This window comes from Toxoplasma gondii, chromosome Ia (genome assembly GCF_000006565.2).
Source record: "Toxoplasma gondii ME49 chromosome Ia, whole genome shotgun sequence".
Taxonomy (NCBI): Eukaryota; Apicomplexa; class Conoidasida; order Eucoccidiorida; family Sarcocystidae; genus Toxoplasma; species Toxoplasma gondii.
Genome location: NC_031467.1, coordinates 592,914 through 613,743, shown reverse-complemented (window position 1 = coordinate 613,743; position 20,830 = coordinate 592,914). Strand labels below are relative to the sequence as shown.

General features: G+C 51.5%; 2 protein-coding genes across 2 annotated transcripts; one reads left to right on the top strand and one right to left on the bottom strand.

Annotated features, from left to right (window-relative positions):
• Window positions 1-258: 258 nt before the first annotated feature.
• Window positions 259-6,113, bottom strand: TGME49_293850 (hypothetical protein). The gene is made up of 5 exons (XM_018782207.1): window positions 5,317-6,113; window positions 4,432-4,678; window positions 3,790-3,879; window positions 670-3,390; window positions 259-275 (listed from the first exon to the last, which is right to left on the bottom strand). The coding sequence occupies exons 1-4, from the start codon at window positions 5,847-5,849 to the stop codon at window positions 2,917-2,919; spliced, it is 1,344 nt and encodes a 447-aa protein (XP_018638609.1). The 5' UTR covers window positions 5,850-6,113; the 3' UTR covers window positions 259-275; window positions 670-2,916.
• A 4,597-nt stretch (window positions 6,114-10,710) lies between these two features.
• Window positions 10,711-19,875, top strand: TGME49_293840 (hypothetical protein; the record flags this gene model as incomplete). Its single annotated transcript, XM_018782206.1, has 5 exons — window positions 10,711-10,831; window positions 11,434-12,123; window positions 12,395-14,977; window positions 15,531-18,008; window positions 18,845-19,875. The coding sequence occupies 5 exons, from the start codon at window positions 10,711-10,713 to the stop codon at window positions 19,843-19,845; spliced, it is 6,873 nt and encodes a 2,290-aa protein (XP_018638610.1). The 3' UTR covers window positions 19,846-19,875.
• Between the last annotated feature and the right edge of the window lie 955 nt (window positions 19,876-20,830).

The following is a 20,830-nucleotide window of genomic DNA, read 5'->3' as shown; positions in this document are numbered from 1 at the left end:
CTTCTGGCTCGCCTTTGATGTCCCGCCGCCTCTTTGGAAGCGTTGCCGAGAAGATTAAGCTGCGTTACGTTTACACTTTACACTGGATACGTTTCCATGTCAACGTCCAGCAGACATTGGGAGGGAAGATAATCTAATAGGTAACTCCGTCTTATTTGATTGCATGCGCCACTGAATTATTTGCATGCACCGAAGCCCAGTCAGGCCTTCTGATCCCTGCCGTCGACTTCCTGTTTTTGTGACAGTCGTCACGGCGCGAAAAGTAAGGGATTTCTCTGAGCCAAAGCGACAAGCAAACCATTACACAGGCACATATTTCTTTCGTCATTTGCTTCTTTCTTTCGAAGAAATAACACTTTTATTGCTACGCGAGTTGGAGGCAACCTACGTTGTCTTTCTCCTCCAACATTTGTGTCTCGACTGCGTTTCCCAGCTGGGAAACAGCCGCCTCTGAGTCTCTCAGATGCTCCGAGTTTCTTGCAGCTGTCGTGTCGTCCCAACTTCAGCTTGGTTCGAAAAAAAGAACGAGAAAGCAAAGAGAAAGAAGTCAAGCAAAGAGAAAGCAGCAAAGCAAAAAGAGAAAGCAGTGCAGCAAAGAGAGCTACATTCTGCATTTTTGATTGGTAGTTCTCGAGGACAATCACTGGTGAAGACGTCAAGTCAGCGAACCGGGATAGCCGAAGAAGTGAGCTAGTCGAGATCTCGCAAGCTCTTGCAATAATTGGAGAACGCCGGTGTCAGACAAAAGTCAAACGGAGAATTCGCGGAGGAGGAAGGGGCGGAGTGAGGGATACAGACAGGAAAGCAGCCCAGGGAGACAGGCCGAGGAGAGAGGAAAGGCGAGAGACGGGCAAAACACAGAGGAAGAAAGCCTCAAGAGGACAGTCGATAGGGTGGTGAAAGGGAAGAACCAAGAGCTCGAGGGTAAGGAAGAAAAATGACGGGAGGACGTGGGAATGAAAAGACAACAGAGGAAACAGGAAGGTTTCACAAGGAACGAAGAAGGACACGAAACATGCAAGATAAAAAAAATCGCCGTTGCAGAGAAAGGGGATTCATTGAAGAGCAGGTGTCGAGCACAAAGCCGCCAAAAGGAGAAGCGAAGAAGGGTCAGTCTCGACGAGAACAGAAGTCAACGGCAGGCAAGTGTCGGGTCAAAGCTGAGGCTCAGACGGGGCGACAATTCAACGATAACACGGATCACGATAAACGAGATGTTAGAAGACATGAAGGCGACAAAGAAAGAACGAAAACAAGGAAACTGGAGAAAAAGTGGACTCACATGACGAGGAAAATGCCTCGTGATGAGAGTCGTGGGACGCCGTAACGAATCAACACTTTAGCGCTACTCCCATACGAACAGGTACTTTCTAAAAAAGGGTCTCTTCCATTGCCTGCCGATAAGCCCTTTCATTTGCTCGTCGGCGTTCCGTCGCTGTGAGGACTTCTTCAGCAGCGTCACTTTCTTCACCGAGATCTTCCTCAATGTTCATCAAAGTATGGAAGTCGAGACTGGGAAGTTTTCCTTCCTTCTCTTTCCCCCAAACCCTCCGAGTGTGCGTGTGTGAATCGTGTTGACTGTTTAACTCTTCTCTCGCTCGCGTTTCCTCGTCTTCTTCCTCAGAGAAGCAGCTGTCACTGTCAAACACAGAGTCGTCTCCCCTCTCTTGCGAGAAAGACGAGGACTGCGAGTCTTCGCCTGTGCCGCAGAGAAGGAGAGACAAGAAGTTAATTCAGGGAAAACAAACAGGAAGCTGAAGAAGCGGAGAAATAAAAGAGACGGGAACAGGGCGTGACTGCGAACAGGAAGAGACAGAGAGAGAAGAGAAGGGAAGGAGACAGATACGGAAACTGTACAAAACTAACCGTGAGGTCGCCTTGTTAGGGGGGGAAGGGAGCAGATGTCGCAACGGGGCTTACACAGTCAGCAGCCTTTTCGTGTAGAGACTGACCGAAGACAAGTTCACTTCTCGTGGGCAGAGAGACGAAATTGAGCAGAAGAGACGGAACAGCCGCACAAGATTGCGGTACAAGGGAACGTGCAGCTACGCTAAATTTGAAAACCCTACTGGGCGGATTTAAATACTTGAAGCGTTAAAATACACTATCACAGTAGACTGATCCATGTTGCTTGTTGCCAGTGGTACCACACACGTACTAATATGCACGTCTAATCATATAAAAAATATGTATCTGTATTCATGTATCCCTCTTCATTTGTAGACGCATATACATATGTATATATACATATATATACATCTATATATTTTCATGCGCGTGCGTCTATACACGTGTAGGTATGCATTGATCCGTCCAATATTCTCGTTTCGTTGGCTCGCGCAGCTGTCGAAGTCCTCACCACATGCGGGGGAGGAACATGTTGCCCGAGGGTTCCCGTGATGCCTGCTTCGAGGCACCTGATCGATAAAAACGAAGACAGCTAAGGATTGGGTTTTTTCGAAGGAAGAGACAGGAGCGAAAACAAGGCAAACAACACAGAATGGAGGGGAAGCATCTGCGAGAAAGCGTGCAAGAAAGAAGGGAAAGACGAGAAGACAATCCGAGCAGAGAAGAAAAGGAAGGGTACTGATTCGAGAACCAAAGGGAGAAGAAAGAACCACTGAATGCCACTAGCGTTACACACGCCAGATCTGGGTGATAACTGAGGAGGGAAAATATGTGGAATGACAGAAGAACAAGAAAGGCTAATCGTGGAAGAGACGACAGGGCACAGGCTAAAGGATCTGCAAAACGAACCGAGAAACGTTAGGAAAGGGGAAACAAGAGAGGTCAGAAAATCAGGAGTAAAATGGGCACCGATGGAAAGTTGCGACAGGCGTACTCAGGAAGGGCGTTCTGCTTGCCCTAGAGGTTTTGCGTCCCTCTCCAGCATTTCACCGGAATCGAGGGATCGTTTCACCTTTTTGCAACAGTGAACTGATTTCCTTTGCGTACCCCGTTTCCCTGCATGTCCTCAGAGAATTCAACATCGTCAGAGCTTCGTCTTTCTGTCGTTTCTCCGTTGCCTCGCCTTTGTGGTCGCCTTCGACGCGACGTCTCAGCCGGGAGCTGTCTTCCAGAAGCAGTGAACGGGTTTTCGGTTTCTTCTTGCTTACTTTCCTGACTCTCTCGGGTCGACCTTCTCTTCCGAGCTAAGTTTACGGATTCCTTCTGTCCCTCCTCTTCGTCATCGGACGTGCCTCTGTCGAACCTGCACGCCAGAAGGTTAGCGGCTTCGTCCTTCATTTTCTGTTGGATGTTTTGAAGGACTTTCTGCTGCTCGAGCAGCCCCGCTCGCGCCTTTGCCTGTCTTTTCTCCGCTTCCATTTCGAGAAATCGCTCGTTGCGCACGCAGGCGACGTACATGTCGTAGGTCTCTTGGAGCTCTGCCTTCGAGGTAAAAAAGGAAGGAGAAATGAAGGGGAAAAGCAAGCATAACAGAGGCAGAGAAACATATCCCCTGTGGCGTTTTTGGTTGAGGTACCAGTTAGTGACTAGAGTCGAAGAAGAAACAAGTCGCTGGATGGGCAAGTTATAGGGAATTCTGGAATTAACACGGGTGTGGCCTGAGGTCTACTCATGCACAATGACCCTTAATTTCCATTGCGTCGGCAACAAACGGGCACACACCGAGAGGTTAAAAAACATGAAAACGAGACGGAAGCAGACCTCGGTTGCTGAAAGGAACACAAGAACATGGCAATCCCGTTTGTCATATTGTCTTCAAGCGTCACATGCAAACGTGAGGGTCCGCTGAGTCTGCGAAGAACCTCGTTCTCTATGTCTCACCATAAGCTTCTTGTGATCTTCCAGGAAGGCTGGTTTCAAATTCTGCAGGGATTGCAAACGCTTCTGTGCTCGGTCGCTGTCCTGAGTCAACTGGACAAACAAGAGACACCACCAGAGAACGGGCGTCTACTGTTAGTCCATCGCAAGCGACACTGAAGCCGCCTTTGGAGCCGCCTTTGGAGTTCTCATGTAAGAAACGTTTCTTCTGCACTGGTTCGTTTTATTCTGTGCCCCATCAACAGCTGCCCATTCACAGACGGGCAAGCACGAATTGTTATTCTCAAGCTTGCTTACGTGTATACATACGCGAAAATGGCACTCATACCACTTGCTTCCGTCCGTCTGGCAAGCGGAAGCATGTAAACACATATATAAGCACCTTTTTCAAGTTTACAGAGATGACTCAGTCGATTTGGAGTGTGGGTGACAAGTTATTTCAGGAGGAACAAGCCGCCGGTCCTATTCCACCTCTCGCATGTATTCTTTACAAAAGTGCCTTGGGGGGGGGGCTACACTTCTGTTTCTGGGAGCCGGGTATCTTTTTCGAGACGGCCCCCTGCCGCGTTCGTACACCTATCTTTCTTCGGTCATCTAAATATGTGTTCCCCCTACTCTGCTAAGAGAGACATTGGTCCGTTTCACTTCATTCTCTAGGTCAAGACACGCGTGTTGCGTATCCAGAAGATCCGCTTTTGCCCGTCTCAGTTGCTCCGCAAGCTGAAGCTGAATGTGCTCCAGCTCTTGGTCGGCGCCGCTGTCCAAGTGCAGACCTAGTCTCAGCAAGAAATCCCGAACGCGTCGTCGAAGAATAACACGTTCCGGCCTGCTGTGGCGCTCGAAAGCCTGCAGAAGAGAAGCCGCAGTGTCAACCAACTGGGAGGCCGCGGAGCTGCGCGCATACGCCGTAGGAGCATTAGCACGCAGGAGAAAAAGGCCGAAAACTCAGGTAGACCGAGCCAGCTATTCAGCAGGCTCGAAACGCGAATATCAGCGAAACCGCACGTATGCCACAGGCAAACGTTACAGGTAGCTCGCGAGACTGTGGGACAGTTTCAGTAGTTTCTTCGAAGGACCATCGGGGACTGGCACACTGCTCAGCGGCAGATACACTGGAGTTTCATCGAGCCTCCGTTTTCGGAACCACGAAAGGGTAATGCTGTCATCGTAACCTAGTCCACATTCCACATCATTCGAGCGACGCGGAGAGCGAGCTGTTCTACGACGTAGGGGAATCAGTCTTGACCTGGGGGAATGTTTTGTGCTGCTACAAAGCTATTCAGCCTCTGGTGAGCTGGGACAAGCTTTTGCTGAGGACTAGTCGGAGACTGTAGAATGAAGAGCAATGAAAGGACCAGACGTGTGTCTTTTTTCCAAAGGAAGCATCGAATGCCAAAGCAACAAACCTCATTCAGCGGGTCGCCCCGAGCGAACTAGCGGTTATTTATTCGCGTCACACTTTGGTCGTGTGAGAGAATTGCTTGCAATAGGAATTTATGAAGCTGCGAAAACATCGGGTTGGCGTCTCACCGAGAAAGGTTCAGTTGCTGAAGTTTGGCTGCCATGGCAAGCTGGTCGATACAACATGCTCCGTCAGGCCGACCTGCCGAGTGGCCAACACAGTCCCCTCTAGAAACGGGCATCAGCTCTACTGCAGTTGATGTGCTGATGGTTTGCAACTGCTTTTCTAATGTAGCAGGAAGGGCAGGCCGGTTTATGGCGCTTTGAACTGCGTTAAGGAGCGTCCTCGCGAGTCTGATGAGCTCCTTTACCGCCGCACCCTCTGCGGCATATATGGTCTCTACATCGAGGCAGAAACTCGCGTGCCGGGCTAACAATTCGGAGATTTGTTCGACAAAAGCCACTCGATCGTCTGCATTTTCTAATGGTCGCTTTGGTAGTTCTTTGACGCCGGTACATTGGAGTGCAAGCCATCTCAGAACGTCGGCCACCGACAAAAACCTCGGTCCAGAGGAAAACAGACCGAATGACAGCGGGGATCCTGTGAACCCCAGCGCCATCAGGAGGCCGTTTAGATGGCGAATGTGATAGATAGACGCCATTGTTGTTCACTGTGAACCGTAAAGATACAGCTTTGGAAATGGAAGGGAACAGGAAAAGCATATGGTGCGACTTCCGTGACTGTTTTCATACATTCCATCCCAGAACCTGAGTATAGAAACCGGCCTTGACGGAAGCTGCGCACCCTTGTGTGGTGGACACAAAGAACAACCTTCAGACTCAGTGTGGCGCTTCATATCAAAAGACGTTGGCGTGAGTATCAGTACAGTAGAGCATCTACGAGTTACAAAGACCAAATGGAACTCAACGCATAGACCACTCTTTGCCAGACTTCAAATTGAAACCGATGATCGATTCATAAGACGATGCAGGGCTAGCGGGCCACATTCGAGTGAGTTTAGCAAACTTCGAGTGTGCGGCAGCACCAGCTGGTTTTTATTAAAGGGAATTCGCACTTGACATTCCGGTGTTCTGCATTTCCAAGTGCGGCTCTAGAAAGGTGGGTCGTCATTAAGTGTATGTCTTACAAGAATTTGTAGCTATATCCATTGTGGCGTACTTTTGTCACATTTACGAGAATCCATTTTCGACGGTGAGTTGTGGGCCAGCGCCCCACATAGTTGTGTAAATCAACCCTCCCTGTCTCACTCTTGTTGTTCCTGGCCTCTTCAGCTTTTCCCAATATCAGCAAGTCCCTAAACTGTATCCTTGTTTGAATCACAAAACCCACACGCAACTCATGATATTCATCCTTGCCCGGTGGTTAATGGTCGGACGTGAAACGGACGAGGCTGGGACTGTTGTTTACGTCTCACACAGCGAGGTCGCGTGTCTCCTTCGATGAATTGCTGTCCAATACGGAGCATCTTTATCCAGAACCGGATATACCTACCAATCGATTGTTTCTGCAGCCCAGTGTGCCTCAAACGTTTTTGCCTTCGCCTCCGTGGAAGACACTAGAAACTGCCGCACACACACACACAAAGGCCTCCGCGTTCTCCCTCAGGGTATGCTGGGCAATCTCGAATGTAGCAGAAAACCTCAGGTATTCGTAAGCTTTGTCCAACGATGGAGGAGGACGTGAGCCACGACAGACAAGAAGAAAGACGCATCAGGCTATGTGAGGCGCTGAAGCGACGGCATGAGGGTTGTTTCGACAGGTCGCGAGAAGAGAAACAGAAACGGTATGCTCCTTCCAGTGATTCTCATAAAACAGGCAAGAACAAGAGATACGCTCGAAACGGTCTGCCCATATGATGTCGGCACAGAACAATGGCATGGAGGAAAGACGTAGCCAGAAGACGGCGGGGACCATCAACCTAACCAGAGGCAAAGGAAGAAAGGGAAATAAAGGGAGTAACGAGTCTAAAACACTCCTTCGTATCTTCCAGTACACTCTTGCCCTGTAAGCATTCGGCCCTCTCTTCACCTCTGCCTGCAGCCGTTTGCTCGTTAAGCATATGCTTCTGATTCCGACACAGTACACTGGGGATGTTGCTTGAAAACAGAAGCTGCTCAGTTGTGGTGACTCCACCGATTGGTATCGCAGTACATCAAAAGAATCCACTGTGTAATTACGAGGACGCAGATCGCTCTGTAGAGTCTTCGTGTCGGTCACGGAATGCCTTGGAAGAAACAACTCGCACCCATATCTGCGTGTCTGATGATGTGTCTCATCGTCTTCAGTATCCATCACCCTTTTATCCGCTGTTCTGAAGTGGTAGGAGAGACGACTTCTAAACAGCACAACGCCACCAGAAACGGCTGACGAATTCCCATGTGTTCGCCTGCAGAAAAGCAGATCTAGAGGCTCGAGTCGCCCGCGCGATCGATACGTTTTTTCGCGGGGTCGACCGGTGAGGCCATTTCGCCTTTAGTCGTCCTGTTTGTAGGCGAGATTAGACGGGGCTCTCCTTTGCCACCTGGGAAAAAAGCCGTTTTCTCAAGCATCTGAATATCTTAAGAAGCGCTTCCGTTGTAGAGTGTGGGCCTTCTAGGAGTCCCAGTAGGTACTAGCCCTTCTTGAGTCCAAAAACACATTTCAATTGAAATCTTCATCTACGACGGTTAAGACGGCCTCCGTGGGCTAAAACAAACGGCAATGTGGTTGGCATCGCGAGTGGAAAAGGCACCGAATGACATTGTGTCATCGTCGGTCTTCCTATCGAAGTTCCTCAGTAACCGCACAGCAGCATTGAAAAATATCTGCACTTGACATAGTTTCCACCATGTGGACACTGTTGGTCCGGAAGCTGCATCTGAGCAAGCACCGCTTTAAATGTTACACGTTTAGACAAGCCAAAGGACTTACAACGGTGATTCAACCTCCATACCTACGATATGGCTGCCGCATCTGTAGAGCTGTACCACCAACCCCACTCGCCGCATCCGCAAAGTACAAATATTTACCTGTTGTACATGCCTACCACACGATGTATGAAAGTCGCGAAATTTCTGAGAAATACTCCGGTGGGCGATCTCAACGAGACAGTCACGGAAACTGCTGTTGTTCGTGTCTCCCAATACACGGAATCGAAAACACCATACAGTATTCGTGTGTGCGTTGCACCTTTCTAGCGGGTTGGTTACACGCGTACACTACCCCAGCTTTTTTCGCTTGTTGTTAGTGCCGGTTTCACTGCCACTTCTGAGATGCCAAGGAGTACAAAGATTTTCCTTTCGGTCGCCAAAATCGCTTGTATGCTGTTTGACTGCCAAACGGAGATGCACACGCGCATCTGAGGTTCCCCTGAGGCTGTGCCAGTCCGTGTAACAGACGTACTTTGTGTCTTCATCAGTCCGTATACCCTGTGAAATTCATGGTATCCAAGACACATAGGTGGGTGTTGCTGCTGAACTTTCCGCAGAGACAGAGACGGTCGTGTGTCACTGGAGGACCTCGAGGCTGCTAGCTTCCAGCGAAATGTCTCTCCCTCATGGTAAGCAGGTGCGTAAGGCACTGAGGTTTACGGTTAGTCGAATGCCATAAACGAAACCTTTCCAGGGAACAGTGAGAACTAAAATTCAGCAGCACCTTCCTTTATGCAATGACGTATCAGTGAAAACAGAGGATGAGGCAGAATGCAGGAGAAACATACCAAAGACATACTGACTTAGGCAATCATTCAGTGTTTTGCAAGGACCTTTAGGGCACACACGAAGCCGTTTTCTCTACTTGTTGCTTTTTCGTTGTCTAGACTCTCTTCCTTGCCGTCGTCATGTTCTCCGATCAGATGCCGCCGACATGGTTTTACGTGCGAGTGTCATGCAGCGTGCCCCTAGACCAAATGCTCGAGGAAGTCTACATTCACCGCGACAGAATAAAACGGTCAGATTTTCGAGCTCGTTACACATGAACATTTCCATTTCTCGAAATGCGAATGCGTGTTATCTCTGCGCATGAGTTATCACGGCGAATTTGGATATCCTGACGCCGAGGATGCAGCATGTCGAGCACGTTAAACAGAGGGCAGCTTTCCTCGAAAGAGGGTCAGAAAAACAGAAGATGAAAGCCTGTTCGGAAATCTGGCATAATATTCAGTGCCTCTTTTTCGATTTGCTCGAATATCCCAGGTCCCTGAGAAACGTAGAAGGAAATGGAAGAAACAGGGGAACGCGATCTCATGGTTCGAGGAACGCTCGCTGTGGCTGCGTGCTTCTCACTCCGTTACTCCAATCATGTTCACGTGGATGCTATATAAAATCCATTAGAAAACAGAGGGATAGTCAGGGAAGCAAAGGGTCGTGGGACTTCGTGTTCCGCTGAAAAGGAACGAAAGGTTTGGGCATCTACATTATGTTATGTTTGACTGCAGTCGCGTGGAGAGGACTGAGCCACGAAGAGCGTTTTGTGAAGCCACCAGAAACGACAAAACGTGTTCATGATGCACTACCCAGAACATACGCACCCATCGTGATTGTACGTTGCCTGTACGGGCAGTTCGTTAGACACAAAGACTCACTCACATGTGCCTCTCTCCCTCATCTCTTCGTGTGATGGATAGACACCTCCGCTGGGTAGATAAGAACGACATTGCTGCTGCTCTTTTGCCGACCGAGAAATGGGATGCTGAAGTCTCTGTACACCTCCGGATCTACGAGCACCCCCAGCACACAGGTGAATGAGTGAAAATCGGGCTTTTCCCAGAGTGCCCCAACGTTCCTCTTCCGGTTTCCTCTTAGATGGATATGCCTGGAAAGCTGAGAGATTGTTAATTCGCTGCCGAACGTTTTCCCTGTCCTTCGAGAACAACAACCCAGCATTTAGATAGCCTGGGGAACGTTGCTCTTACCTGCAATAGAAAACACGTTTTACACTCGGCCTCTCTAACGCCGTCTCCACAGGAGTCACAGCGTGCACCTGGAACGAACTCGTAAAACTCCCTCGACCCTTGGTTTGCCTTCCCATATCGCCTCTGCCCCATGCCCTGCGGATGTCCTTGTTTGCCAGCCCTTTCTCGTATCGTCTCTCCTTCTGAATTTATCTAATTCGGTCGCATGCCTCGGGATTTTCTTCGTCTGTTCGTTGTCTCTTTCACCCTTCGCTTCTCTTTGGTCTCCTGCCTTTCCTCATTCCTCTCCACTACAGCTGCTGCTTCAGCTGCGGCTGCGTCCGCCCGAGCCACATATGTTGAAAAAGAGAAGGACATCTCTAAAACGAATATTTCTCAGCAGGTTTATCAGCAAGAGACGCCGGCTTCTCGCATTTCCTCTTTCTTCTGCTCTCATCCTGCTACACGAAACCCTCAACACAATTCTGTACTCAGCACCGATGTAGAAACAGGTTGGACCTGTTCCGCGTTGGCACTTGGAGGGGGTCACGAGAGGCCTCGCGGAGCAGGCGAATCGGCAAAGTCGATAGAGTCGATTAGCGAGCTGAAGTGTCAAGAGCCTCACGCTCGCATGGCTCCCAACGTAACAGGCTTCCACCCACCTACGTCTTCTCTTTCCTCTTCTCCCTCTTCTTTGGTTTCCGGGAATGAACAACCATCTTCTGTCGAGGGAGCTGCGCAGCCTGTGGAAGGTAAGACGTTCCGTTATTCCACTTACCACCTTTTTCAAGAACTGTTGCAACACACGCGTGGTCTCTCGGTCGCCCTATGGGCTCCCCGGATTGCCTGAAAGATTCTGTTGACGCTACCTCCAAATCTCCTTCGAAACTCGCGATCGTCTCCTTCTTCCTTGCTGTCTCCCCCTGTGATGCTCTAGTCCTTCTCTGTATTTGTTCCTTCTCTTCCGTGGCATTGCCATTCGACCTCACGCATCTGTCCCTCCTCCTTTTCCTCGTCCAACGTGTCTTCGTCGGGTGTTCTGCTTGTGAAGCTTTGATGATCTGCCAGCGCGGTAACTATCCTCCATTATTCTTGGATAGGTCTTTCACGATTTAGTTAAGAGTCATCAGCTCAGTTGGATGAGGACCCACCATCTCACAGCCGGAGCTCGCGACAGACATGCAGCTCCTATAACCGTTTCATGATTAATGCTGACAAAATAAAATAACACTGGTATCATCACGCTGTCTCATCATCCGTCCTCGTCACTGCGTCTTGTCAGTCTTCCGCGAAATCCCCTCTCGTCATTCTTCCCCGTTCTACGCTTTCTCTGTATCTTGTGGCGGTTCCGCAGGCCCGCGGTCGGCGCCCGAAGCCCATACAGAGTCTGCTGAGAAGGCCTCGGAGTCTCCCCGTGTCGCGATTCGAACGGACTTGTCCCGTGTGGCAAATGCCACCCTTCTGGGCGCCAAGGCAACCGCGCTGCGCGCCGTTGAAGACGCGAGGCGTGCATGCAAACTTGCAGCAGCTGCTCGCGAGGAAGCATCCAAAGCGGCCCACGCAGCGCGTCTCTGGAGGGACCCGAGTCTCTGCCCTGCAGGACCGTTGCTCGAAGGCGAAGCACGGATGCCGCTCTCACAGTTGGAGGAAAGCGCAGAGCTCCTGCTCAGACTGATCCGCACCGTAGTCTTCACGGACGCAGGCGGGTGTCAGGGAGAAGCGGCCGCGCTTGCGCTCCTCGCCAAGGCAAGCGCCGTCGTCAGACACGCCGAAAGGACCCGCCGCCGCGCAGACGAGGCGGCGGAGGAGGCGGCTTCCGCCCAGACGCGAGCGGCCCTCTTCACCCGCGAGGTGGAGGCAAGAGAGAAGATGAAAGAGACGGTAGCATGTGAAGAAGAAACGGACGGGAAGCCGGAAAGAGTCCCCGCGTTTACCTGCCGACCCGGTGGAACTGTGGCTCCCCGTGGGCTCGGAAGGAGGTGGCACAGCGAATGGCACAAGCCTATCGGAGATGAAGACGCGAAACAGTTCCTGCCGTTGCAAAGTGAGAACCGCATTCGGGGTTCTACCGGAGTGGCGTTTATCTGGGAGCGTGTCTCGATTTCTTGATTGATTCTAGAGCTGGAAAAAACCAAGACCCCAACGCCATGCATCGACATAACACGCGCTTGTCTGCAGGCAGCAGGAGAACAGTGGTTATTGGACTTACCTCCCGGGTGACCGCCTCTCTCTCGCATCCTGCGTCTCCTTCTCTTAGCAGGCATCAGTCATTCTCCTCTTCTTAGCTGTCCTCTCCCTACGTCTGTGTTCAACAGGAGAGGACGCGGGCCTTTCGGTCACCGAGTCTCGTGAAGCTTGCAGTCGAAGAGCACGTGGAAAGAGCACTCTGCTTCTTGGCCCTGTCGCCGCTGCCCGACTGAGAGCCGCTACCCTCCAGCTCGTTCCTGCGTCTCGCGAAAGTTCTGCGTTTGCTGCCGGCGGCTCTTCGGATAGCCAAGACCCCGAGCAGACAGGCGGGCGAAGGAGACACGGGGCAATTCTCGTCAGATCAAGCGAGGTGACAGGCATCGATGAAAACGAGAAACGAAGACCAGACGACAATACCGGCGAGGGAGAAAACGCGACTCCCGTGTTCCTGACCGTTGTCGACAGACAAACGAGCAGACGAGCCCGAGAGACAGAAGGCGGGAGAGAAAGGCGGGAGACCGCGTTCCCCGGAGATGCAGCGCAGAGAGAAGGAGCGCGAAGAACGAGACGAAAAGGAAGAACGCAGTCGTGTTGGCTCGACGAAGGTCGAGGAAGGAGAGGAAAGACAGGATTTGGAGACAAACGGGGACAAAGTGCAGAACAACGCTTGTCACGGGCTTCGGGACAGGGCGCGTCCCTCCAGCTCGCGTTGCCTCGCGCTCCAAGTGTAGAGGAAGTTCCCCACATTTCTCCCGAGCGTTCTTCATCGGCTGCGTCTCCACTCGCACGCAACTCGTCTCAGGTCCTCGTTTCCTCCACCTGGCCTCGAGGCCGGTTCGTTTCGGCCGTCATCTCTCCCCAGGACCGTTTTTCCTCTGGGTGTGCTTCCTCCTGCCAAGGGCGGAACACCCTTTTTCACGCATCGCCTGATGAAAAAGGAAGGGAGCGATCCGCTTGCGGAACGGAAGCGAGTCTGCGCTCTCTCTGTGTGGCTCGATGCTCTTCGTCTTCTCACCCGCCGCCTCCGAGGAAGGGAACCCTCGAGCCTCGACTGTCTTCTCTCACGAATGAAAGCACGATAACCGCATGCGCTGAACAAGGCTACTCCCCCTTTTTTCCTCCTTCGTACCCCTTTTCTTCTCCTTCTTCCGCCGCCGGATTCCTTCCATCATCGTCTTCTCTCTCTCGTCCGAAGCGCTTTCTGCGACCCCACAGGGCCATGAGCGCCCCAGGGGGACGATGGAGGCCGGCGGAGGACGAGGCGAGACAGAGTAGACTGGTCTCTATGAGGCCGACAGGTGGCAACACACTCGACAGGAAGAAAACTGAGAGGCAAAGAAATCTGTGTAGCCGATCTTATTCGACAGCGTCCGAACGATATGGGTTTCACAGGGGCAGCCGGGGTGAGTTTGGCCACGGGGAGAAAGAACGAGACGGAGAAGGACAGAAAGAAGACAGAGAAGAACGGAGCGCGAGGTCGCGAGCTTCGTTTGGCGTGGAAGATAGAGAATATCAAAGTTCTCAAGATTCGTACAAACGACCTCTAAAAAACGAAAAGGCAAACATTGCACGCCGTGTTCAGCGGGTGGCTGCGTTTCTCGATCTCCTCCGATGTCTACTTCCGGCTCTGATTCACGAGCACAGTGAAGAAGAGAGACAAGAGGAGACGGGCACATCAACACCTGCAGACAAGCTCTCTCAGCCACCGCAGCAAGAACGCTCTGGGAGTCTTTCTTCTCCGAAAAAGGTTAAAGAGCTGGAGCCCGGCCTTCCCGCTGTATCGTCGTCCCTAGCGTCATCGAACGCCGTCTCGTCGTCTCCTACCGCAGAGTCTCAAGGTCAGGCAGTTGAGCTGGAGAAAGCTGTAAGAGAGGAGACTAAACTCGAGGAATGTGATGCATGCCCGACGTTCGCTCTTGGCTCTCCAGACCCTCGCGCTGTTGTAAAGCTCCTGACATCTCGGCCGTTCGTTGCGACATTCGGCGAGTTGCTCCACACCACACTGGCGCCTATCCTTTTGCAAGAGGGGAACAAAGCGCCTGTAAGTGTGCCTAGTGGCGATGAAGAAGGAAATACCCGAGAAGAAGCGACACGAGGTGCCTCTGACCATTCTCCATCTTCCCTCGCTTGTCCAAGAGACGCTGGAAGCGCGTCGGGGGACGGCAAGGTGGAAGACGAGGCTGGAGACGAAAGACAGCAAGGAGGGGGGATGGCGGAGAGATCGGGAGATGAATGCAGAAGAGAGCGAAAAAGAAACGCAGCAGGGAAGGTTCGATTCGCTACGGAGGACGACGCCTCGTTTTCGGGGGAAAGTGATTCCAGCGCTTCATGGGAAGTGGGCACAGCGGAACGTAGCCAGCTGCTTCGAGTTCCACTTGAGTCTTTGGCCGTCCCCAACAAAGGTCAAGGGGAGAGAGACACGGAGACCTGGTTACCGCGTAAAGAAGAAAAGACAGAACAGAAGGAAGAAAAGGAGAGCAATTTGATTCAGTTAAGAAGTGGAAATATTCGAGAAAAAACGGAGCCTCGAAATTTCGTGTTTCTCGATCGACACGCAGCTGCAGAAAAGGCAGCTAAAGATGCGGCAACCCTTTCAGAGCAGCAAAAGAGGCTGGCAACCGTTCTAGACTCTCGTCGCACGGCGGATGTGACCAAGGACTTGCTCAGTACATTTTTCGTCGATCCAGAAACGAGATGTCTTCTTCCTCTCGGTACGGAGGAAGTGCCACCCAAACGCGCAAAAAAAGGGAGAGCAAGAGCACAAACAACGCAGAGACAGTCCATCTTAGACAAGGCTCTGATAGAGCGTGCTGCCACGCGTACACAGTCATATGCGTCTATGAACAGATACCTGTATATAGATAGATAGATGCATAGACGCGTATGCATGTGCGACTGTATGTCTGTACAGACATATGTATATATGCATATATCTATATATATTTGTAGAAGCATATATCAACCGAAATGTATACATCTACGTAAGCCTTCACCTTTCACCATGGAACAGAGATATATTAATTCAGCGCATGGTCTTCAAAAAAGACACAGGAACAACGTGTCTCTTGATGTGGGCATTCCATGCCGTTGTTCGGTTGAATTTCACATTTCGTAAAAAAAGCACAAGTTCTTTGGAACGGTCACGACAGGGACGAAAGTCGAAGTGGAAGCAACGAAGCATTCAGAGGCGTATCAATTGCGTCTGTCTCTGGCTTCCTCACCCCTCGCTCTCTTTCTGTTTGTCTCCTGTCTCGCGTTTGTCAGCTGTTTCTGCACTCCTGCGCCTCCTCGCCAACGGCTTCGTCCTCGACATCGAAATCACAAAGCCCATCCCCGCGCTTGTTCGCTGGCCTTCCATTTTTCGATCCTCTTGGGTGCAACTCCTTCATCCGTTCGCTTCCCTTTCTTTGCGTCCTCTCTCGCATAAAGCTGACAAACGACCACGACGCGTCTCGCTTGGCAGGAACGGAAGACAAACGGCAACGCACACAAAACTCGGATCGGCGACGGAGCCGGAAAGGACGAAAACAAGGCAAACAACAAGCGAAACAGAAAGCGAAACAGAAAGCGAAATAAAGAGGGAAATGAAGAGAAAAACGGGACGTGAGACTGTGAATGAGGGGGCGGGTGACAGAAGCGACGGATCCCGGAACTGGGAGAAGGCGTCAAAGAGTCGAGAGCCGCCAGCCGGGGTTGGAGAGGGCGAGGCGCGGGAAGTCGAAGCTAGAAGAGTGCGAAAGCGTCAACAAAAGGATGAAAGGGATTCTCTGTCAAACGTCGCAGACGTAGGCAACAGAGGTGGTAGCCTCTGCGAGCTGAAAAGAAAGCGAAATGTCTCAGCTCCACCCCCGCAGGTCCTCAAGGCCATCCGACGTGAACTGGAGAGACACCCGGAGCGCTGGAAGGCGTCCCCACAGAAGTGGGTCTCCACACGACAGGGCGACTTTGAGACGGAAGCAGAGGGTGAAGATCATTCAATTCGCACGGAAGAAAGCGAAGGGCATGCACTGAAACGTACAGAAGAAGAGGGCAACGTCCCTTTGCCGCTTCCACGTTCGAGACCATCTTCCTCGTTTCCCTGCAGTTCTCCTTCCTCCTCGAAAACGAAGATCGCAACCCGTCTCGCTTCCGTCACCGTCTCTCACTCACCTGCTTCATCCACATCAGCGTTTTTCTCTGGCCGAGGAGGCGACAAAAGTCAGCCTGCTCGTGTCAAGATGCCTGGGGAGGAGAAGGGAATCGCTGCAAGAAGTACGAAAGGATTATCGAAACCAACTCGCCGCATTTCCTTTGCCGTCGATCCTGCGCAAATCGCAGGTCCTCTGGTATCTTCATCATCCTCTGTTTCGCCTCATCCCACGTCTCTTAGCGCTGCCTTTTCTCCCTTGTCTCCTTCTGCGTCGGTTGTGTCTCCGTTTTCGGCCTTCCTGTCTCTGTCTCCTCAAGCGTCGTCCTCTGGGGAGGACGTGCCTTCTCAGGTGTCCATGGTTGCTCCAGCTGCAGCGTCTTCTGCTTTGTCTTCTTCGGCTTCCTCCTGGACTGTCTTCAAGACCGAACTCCGGGACACAATCAAGAGAAAAGCATGTCTGGATACAAGGTCGTCTTGTTCCTCGCCTTCTTCTTCTCTCTGCAGTCTTCGTTTCTGCTCTAGTGGGGACTTCGCCCCTGTCAGGAGAGACACCCGGGCCGGCCCAGCATCAGGCAAGAGCTCTGGGCCGACTTCCGAGAGTTCAGATAAAGTTTCGAATGAATTCGTGTGGCCGCGAGAACGCCAGACAGCCACGCTCGTAGAAGTGTCTCCGACTTCAGGAAACCAAACTGAAGCGAACGTCGGCCAGGCAGGAGGCACTGATTCACGAGGTGCGAGGAGAAAGGAGACAGAAGAACGAACAAATCCGGCATCTAAATGCGGAACAGTCTTCGGTGAGGAAGACAACATCCGTGCTGTCTGGAGGCCTGGCGGGCTGGTCTTTCGCCTACGTGGTGTCGAAGCGAGGGAGGAAGAGCGGGGAGATAAGGCGAATGGAGAAGGGGAAAGCCACGGAGACAGAAAGACTCGTTCATTGCCAGCTAATCCGGAGGCATTCGTCATTGTCGAAGCGGGTGGCACGAACCTCTGGACGAAAAAGCCAGAGAAGAAGGAGGAGCCAGAGAAGGCAGCACGGGAGAGGGAGAAGAGGTGCAGAGTTGAGAGCTCTCAACTCTCGAGGGTCGGGGGACAGTGCACACGTCGCCTCAAAGAGCTTAGAGAACGGGGAGGGGAAGTCGCTATTTCAGGCGTTTTGCCTGGAGCAGGAACTTTGGTGGAGAAGGACTCCGCGGAAGAACAAGAGAGAAGAAAAGTTCAAAGGCGCGAAAGGGAGCGCGAGGCGTTCACAAGAAAGTACAACACGGGACGGGGGGCTGCAGATTATGAAGGAAGCGACACGAGAGATGGAGGGCAGGGCGAAAAGGGAGAAGAAACAGGGAAAGAGAGACGAGAGAAGGAAGCGGCAACCGACGGCGAGTGCGACGCGGAAATACAAAGGACAGGGCAGACGAAGACCTCTGAGGGAAGCGCGAGAAATAAGTGTGGCGAGAAAGAAGAGACGGAAACACATTTGACAGAACGCAGCACTGTTGATAATTCGAAAGCGAAAATCAGTGGACGAAGCCACAAACCAAAAATGGATCAATTGCCAGACCGCATTACAGAGAAAGGACAGGCAGGACAGGCGGCCGCGACCGCCACTAGAAGCATTCGTAAGGAAGAAAACAAATCGACCACAAACACACAAACTGGTGACGAGTTCCACCTGTTGTACGAAATCCTTTCCAATGATATGCAGTTTTTACATGGGCGTAGGACATAGATATGTATGGACGCAGGTGAGCAAACGGATCGGGATGCCCTCTGACTCATAGCGCTAGTTAGGTGCCTCCATGGACATAACGGTACAGACAGTAAAAGACAGATGCCACTGAAAGTGTTTCAGTATCTACCAGTTGACGTGCTTCTCTTTGCAGCTCTACACGCAAAGTAAAACGCTCTGAAAATGTTGGCCCAGGCATTCACACGTAAACGAACTTCCACTTACACATACATGCAAATCGTTGTGCTGGTGGAGGTGTGTATGATTGCGTAGCCCAACAATAAACGCACCTGCTGGGCAATCCACATACTAGATAATTGCCTTCACATACGTGCTTGTACACACAGAAGAAACGTGCACATGCATACACACATATACAGTTAAGATGGACGTGGAAGACACTCATAAACGTACACACACCGACTCAAGTTAGCTGTGAGTCCTTGTTTTCTGTTCAGTGTGTCTTGCGGGAACTTTGCCGCTTTCTCTTGTCGGTTCGTTGGCTCGGATGACTCTCTGGAGGCCAAAAAGTAATAGAGAGGTTGTGACAGGGTGGGAATGACGGAGGGCGAAAACCCAGTACACGAGAATCAAATGACTTCACTTCTTATCACCTTGGATGCACGCTTCCGTCCTCGGATGTTTGCATGCTTGTCTGGGTCATCTTGGTTCCTCATATATTGTTGACATGTGTGATTTTTATCCCCTTTGCATTCATCGCTGCAGAAGCTGCGTCTCGCCTCGTCGCCATTCTCCGTGCCGACCCCAGCCGACCGCATCCCGTCGAAGCGTGTCTTGTATCACCAGCATCTTCTCTTTCTTTTCAATCTTCTTCTCTATCGACTCGAATTTCTCCAAGCTGTGAACCTCAAATCCCTTCTTGCTCTTCTGCTGACTCTGGCTCTCCTTACTCTTCCTCTCGGTTTTCGTCCTCTTTGGGTGCTTGTCTGTCCCTGCGTCGTTCAGAACCAAGGTCCGGCGTCGGCGTTTTACCGTCTTCCTCTTCTCTCACATCTCAGTTTCCTAGTTCATTCCGATCACCTTCCACCGCGTTTCGGTGCGCATCTGATCTGTCGCCGGATCCGCATTCGCCCCCTGTTTCCCTTATGCTTGTTCGCTCCTCAGCGTCCGATGCATCTTCGCCGCCTCCGCGCACGATGTCTGCATCTTCCATCTTGTTCTCTCGAATCCCCAAAAGCACATTTGTCAACGGGCCTTCTTCTCCCCTGCAGTCTTCTACGCTTGTCTCTCGAAGTCCCAATTCCACATCGATCTCGTTACTCGCAGCTGCCTCATCCTCAAGTTCTTCTCGCGTTGCAGATGTTTCCAACCACCCCGCGTGTCTTTCCAACAGTTTCACTCGATTCTCAGCTTCCCGTCAAGTCTCGTCTTCTCTTTCTGTTGTCTCAGCTTCGTCTCGGCTGTGCAGTGGTCAGGCGTCACATGGACAGTTGTTATCTGCTCCCGGATCTCCGCCTGTGCTTGCGTCTTCTGCTTCTCTTTCTTCGCCTCCCGCCTGCACCGCTCCTCGTGCTTCGAGTGCGGGACATTTTTCTTTCGAACTCAAGCGGCAACTTGAGGAAGAAGAACAGCTGGCGAGACCCAGGAGACCTCAGCCAGTTTCTGCAGGGTCCCGAGAACATTCAACCGAGACGCACGTTTGGGGCGGGACCAGGGTCGTCCCAGTCACTTCTAACGGGTCCCTGCGTCTCAAGAGGAACTTCTAGAAGAATGATGCACTTGCAGGCGAAAGGAAGGCAGCGGAAAGAAGCGGCAGAAAGAAAGGGGAACGACAGCACTAACGAAGGCGCGGGATCTACCTAGAACGGCCTCACGGCCAAGCCGTGATATTTACAGAAGGGGGAAAGCAGTGGCGCGATACAGAAGCGGAGGAAAGAGCACGAACGGGATAGGCGTACGGAATGAGGAGAGAAAAGACGATCTCCCATAGAGAATGGTAGGGAGCAAAACTTGGGAGCACGGGGAAGAAAAAACCGCCCCCATACTTGCAGCCAGACGTGCTTGGCAGGAACAGTGACAACGGTTTCGAGTTTAATGGAATCTGCGGTGCCGCACCCAATTGCGGGTCAAATTTGTGTTTGCTTTCATGTGTGTTTATTCTTCGCGACACCAGTAAACGCGATTCACTGGACATGGAAACGGGCCAATTTGGACTGTGCCCAGGTTTTGAAAAATCTTACTTCAGAGAAAAGTCCGCTTATCTAGTAATTCGATGATGCTACGAGCTACACACACTGCGAACTGCGCCGCTAAATAAGTGATTGTGGAATAAAGACACTAATGCAGCGCATGATGGATTGTTTTCGTATGAGGCTGTGGCGGAAACATCAAGGCGAGTCCTTCTCCCGAGCAGGCATTAACACGCAGGTGTTTGTTCTCTTGCAGCGCCCCCCTCAGTTTCAACAAAAGCTTGCGAGAATATCTATGGTGTGCATGTCTGCTTGTAGCCACCAAGCTGGGAAATCCTGAATACCTTGTACTCAAACAAACCCGCAAGAGTCGTTTAAACTGTAGCGAGCAGCTGCCGTCCTTGTTGACTTTGGTACAAGTAGCATCAAAGTCTTCCACAAAGAGCAATAGACTAATCTGTTTTAGCTAAATTCCTTCGGACAATTTTTCGTCTATAACTGCCTAATAGTGGTTCGCTGGTAAACAGCTTTAGGCTGGCAACATGATGTCACCGGTAACACG

Bases quoted from the DNA above. Each gene is read 5' to 3' on its own strand.
- TGME49_293850 (XM_018782207.1), bottom strand. From the start codon at position 5,849: ATGGCGTCTATCTATCACATTCGCCATCTAAACGGCCTCCTGATGGCG. The intron at 4,679-5,316 runs GTGAGACGCCAA...GTATGCGCGCAG, and splicing joins CAGCAACTGAACCTTTCTCG to CTCCGCGGCCTCCCAGTTGG. The intron at 3,880-4,431 runs GTGAAACGGACC...TTGTTTGTCCAG, and splicing joins GTCTTGACCTAGAGAATGAA to TTGACTCAGGACAGCGACCG.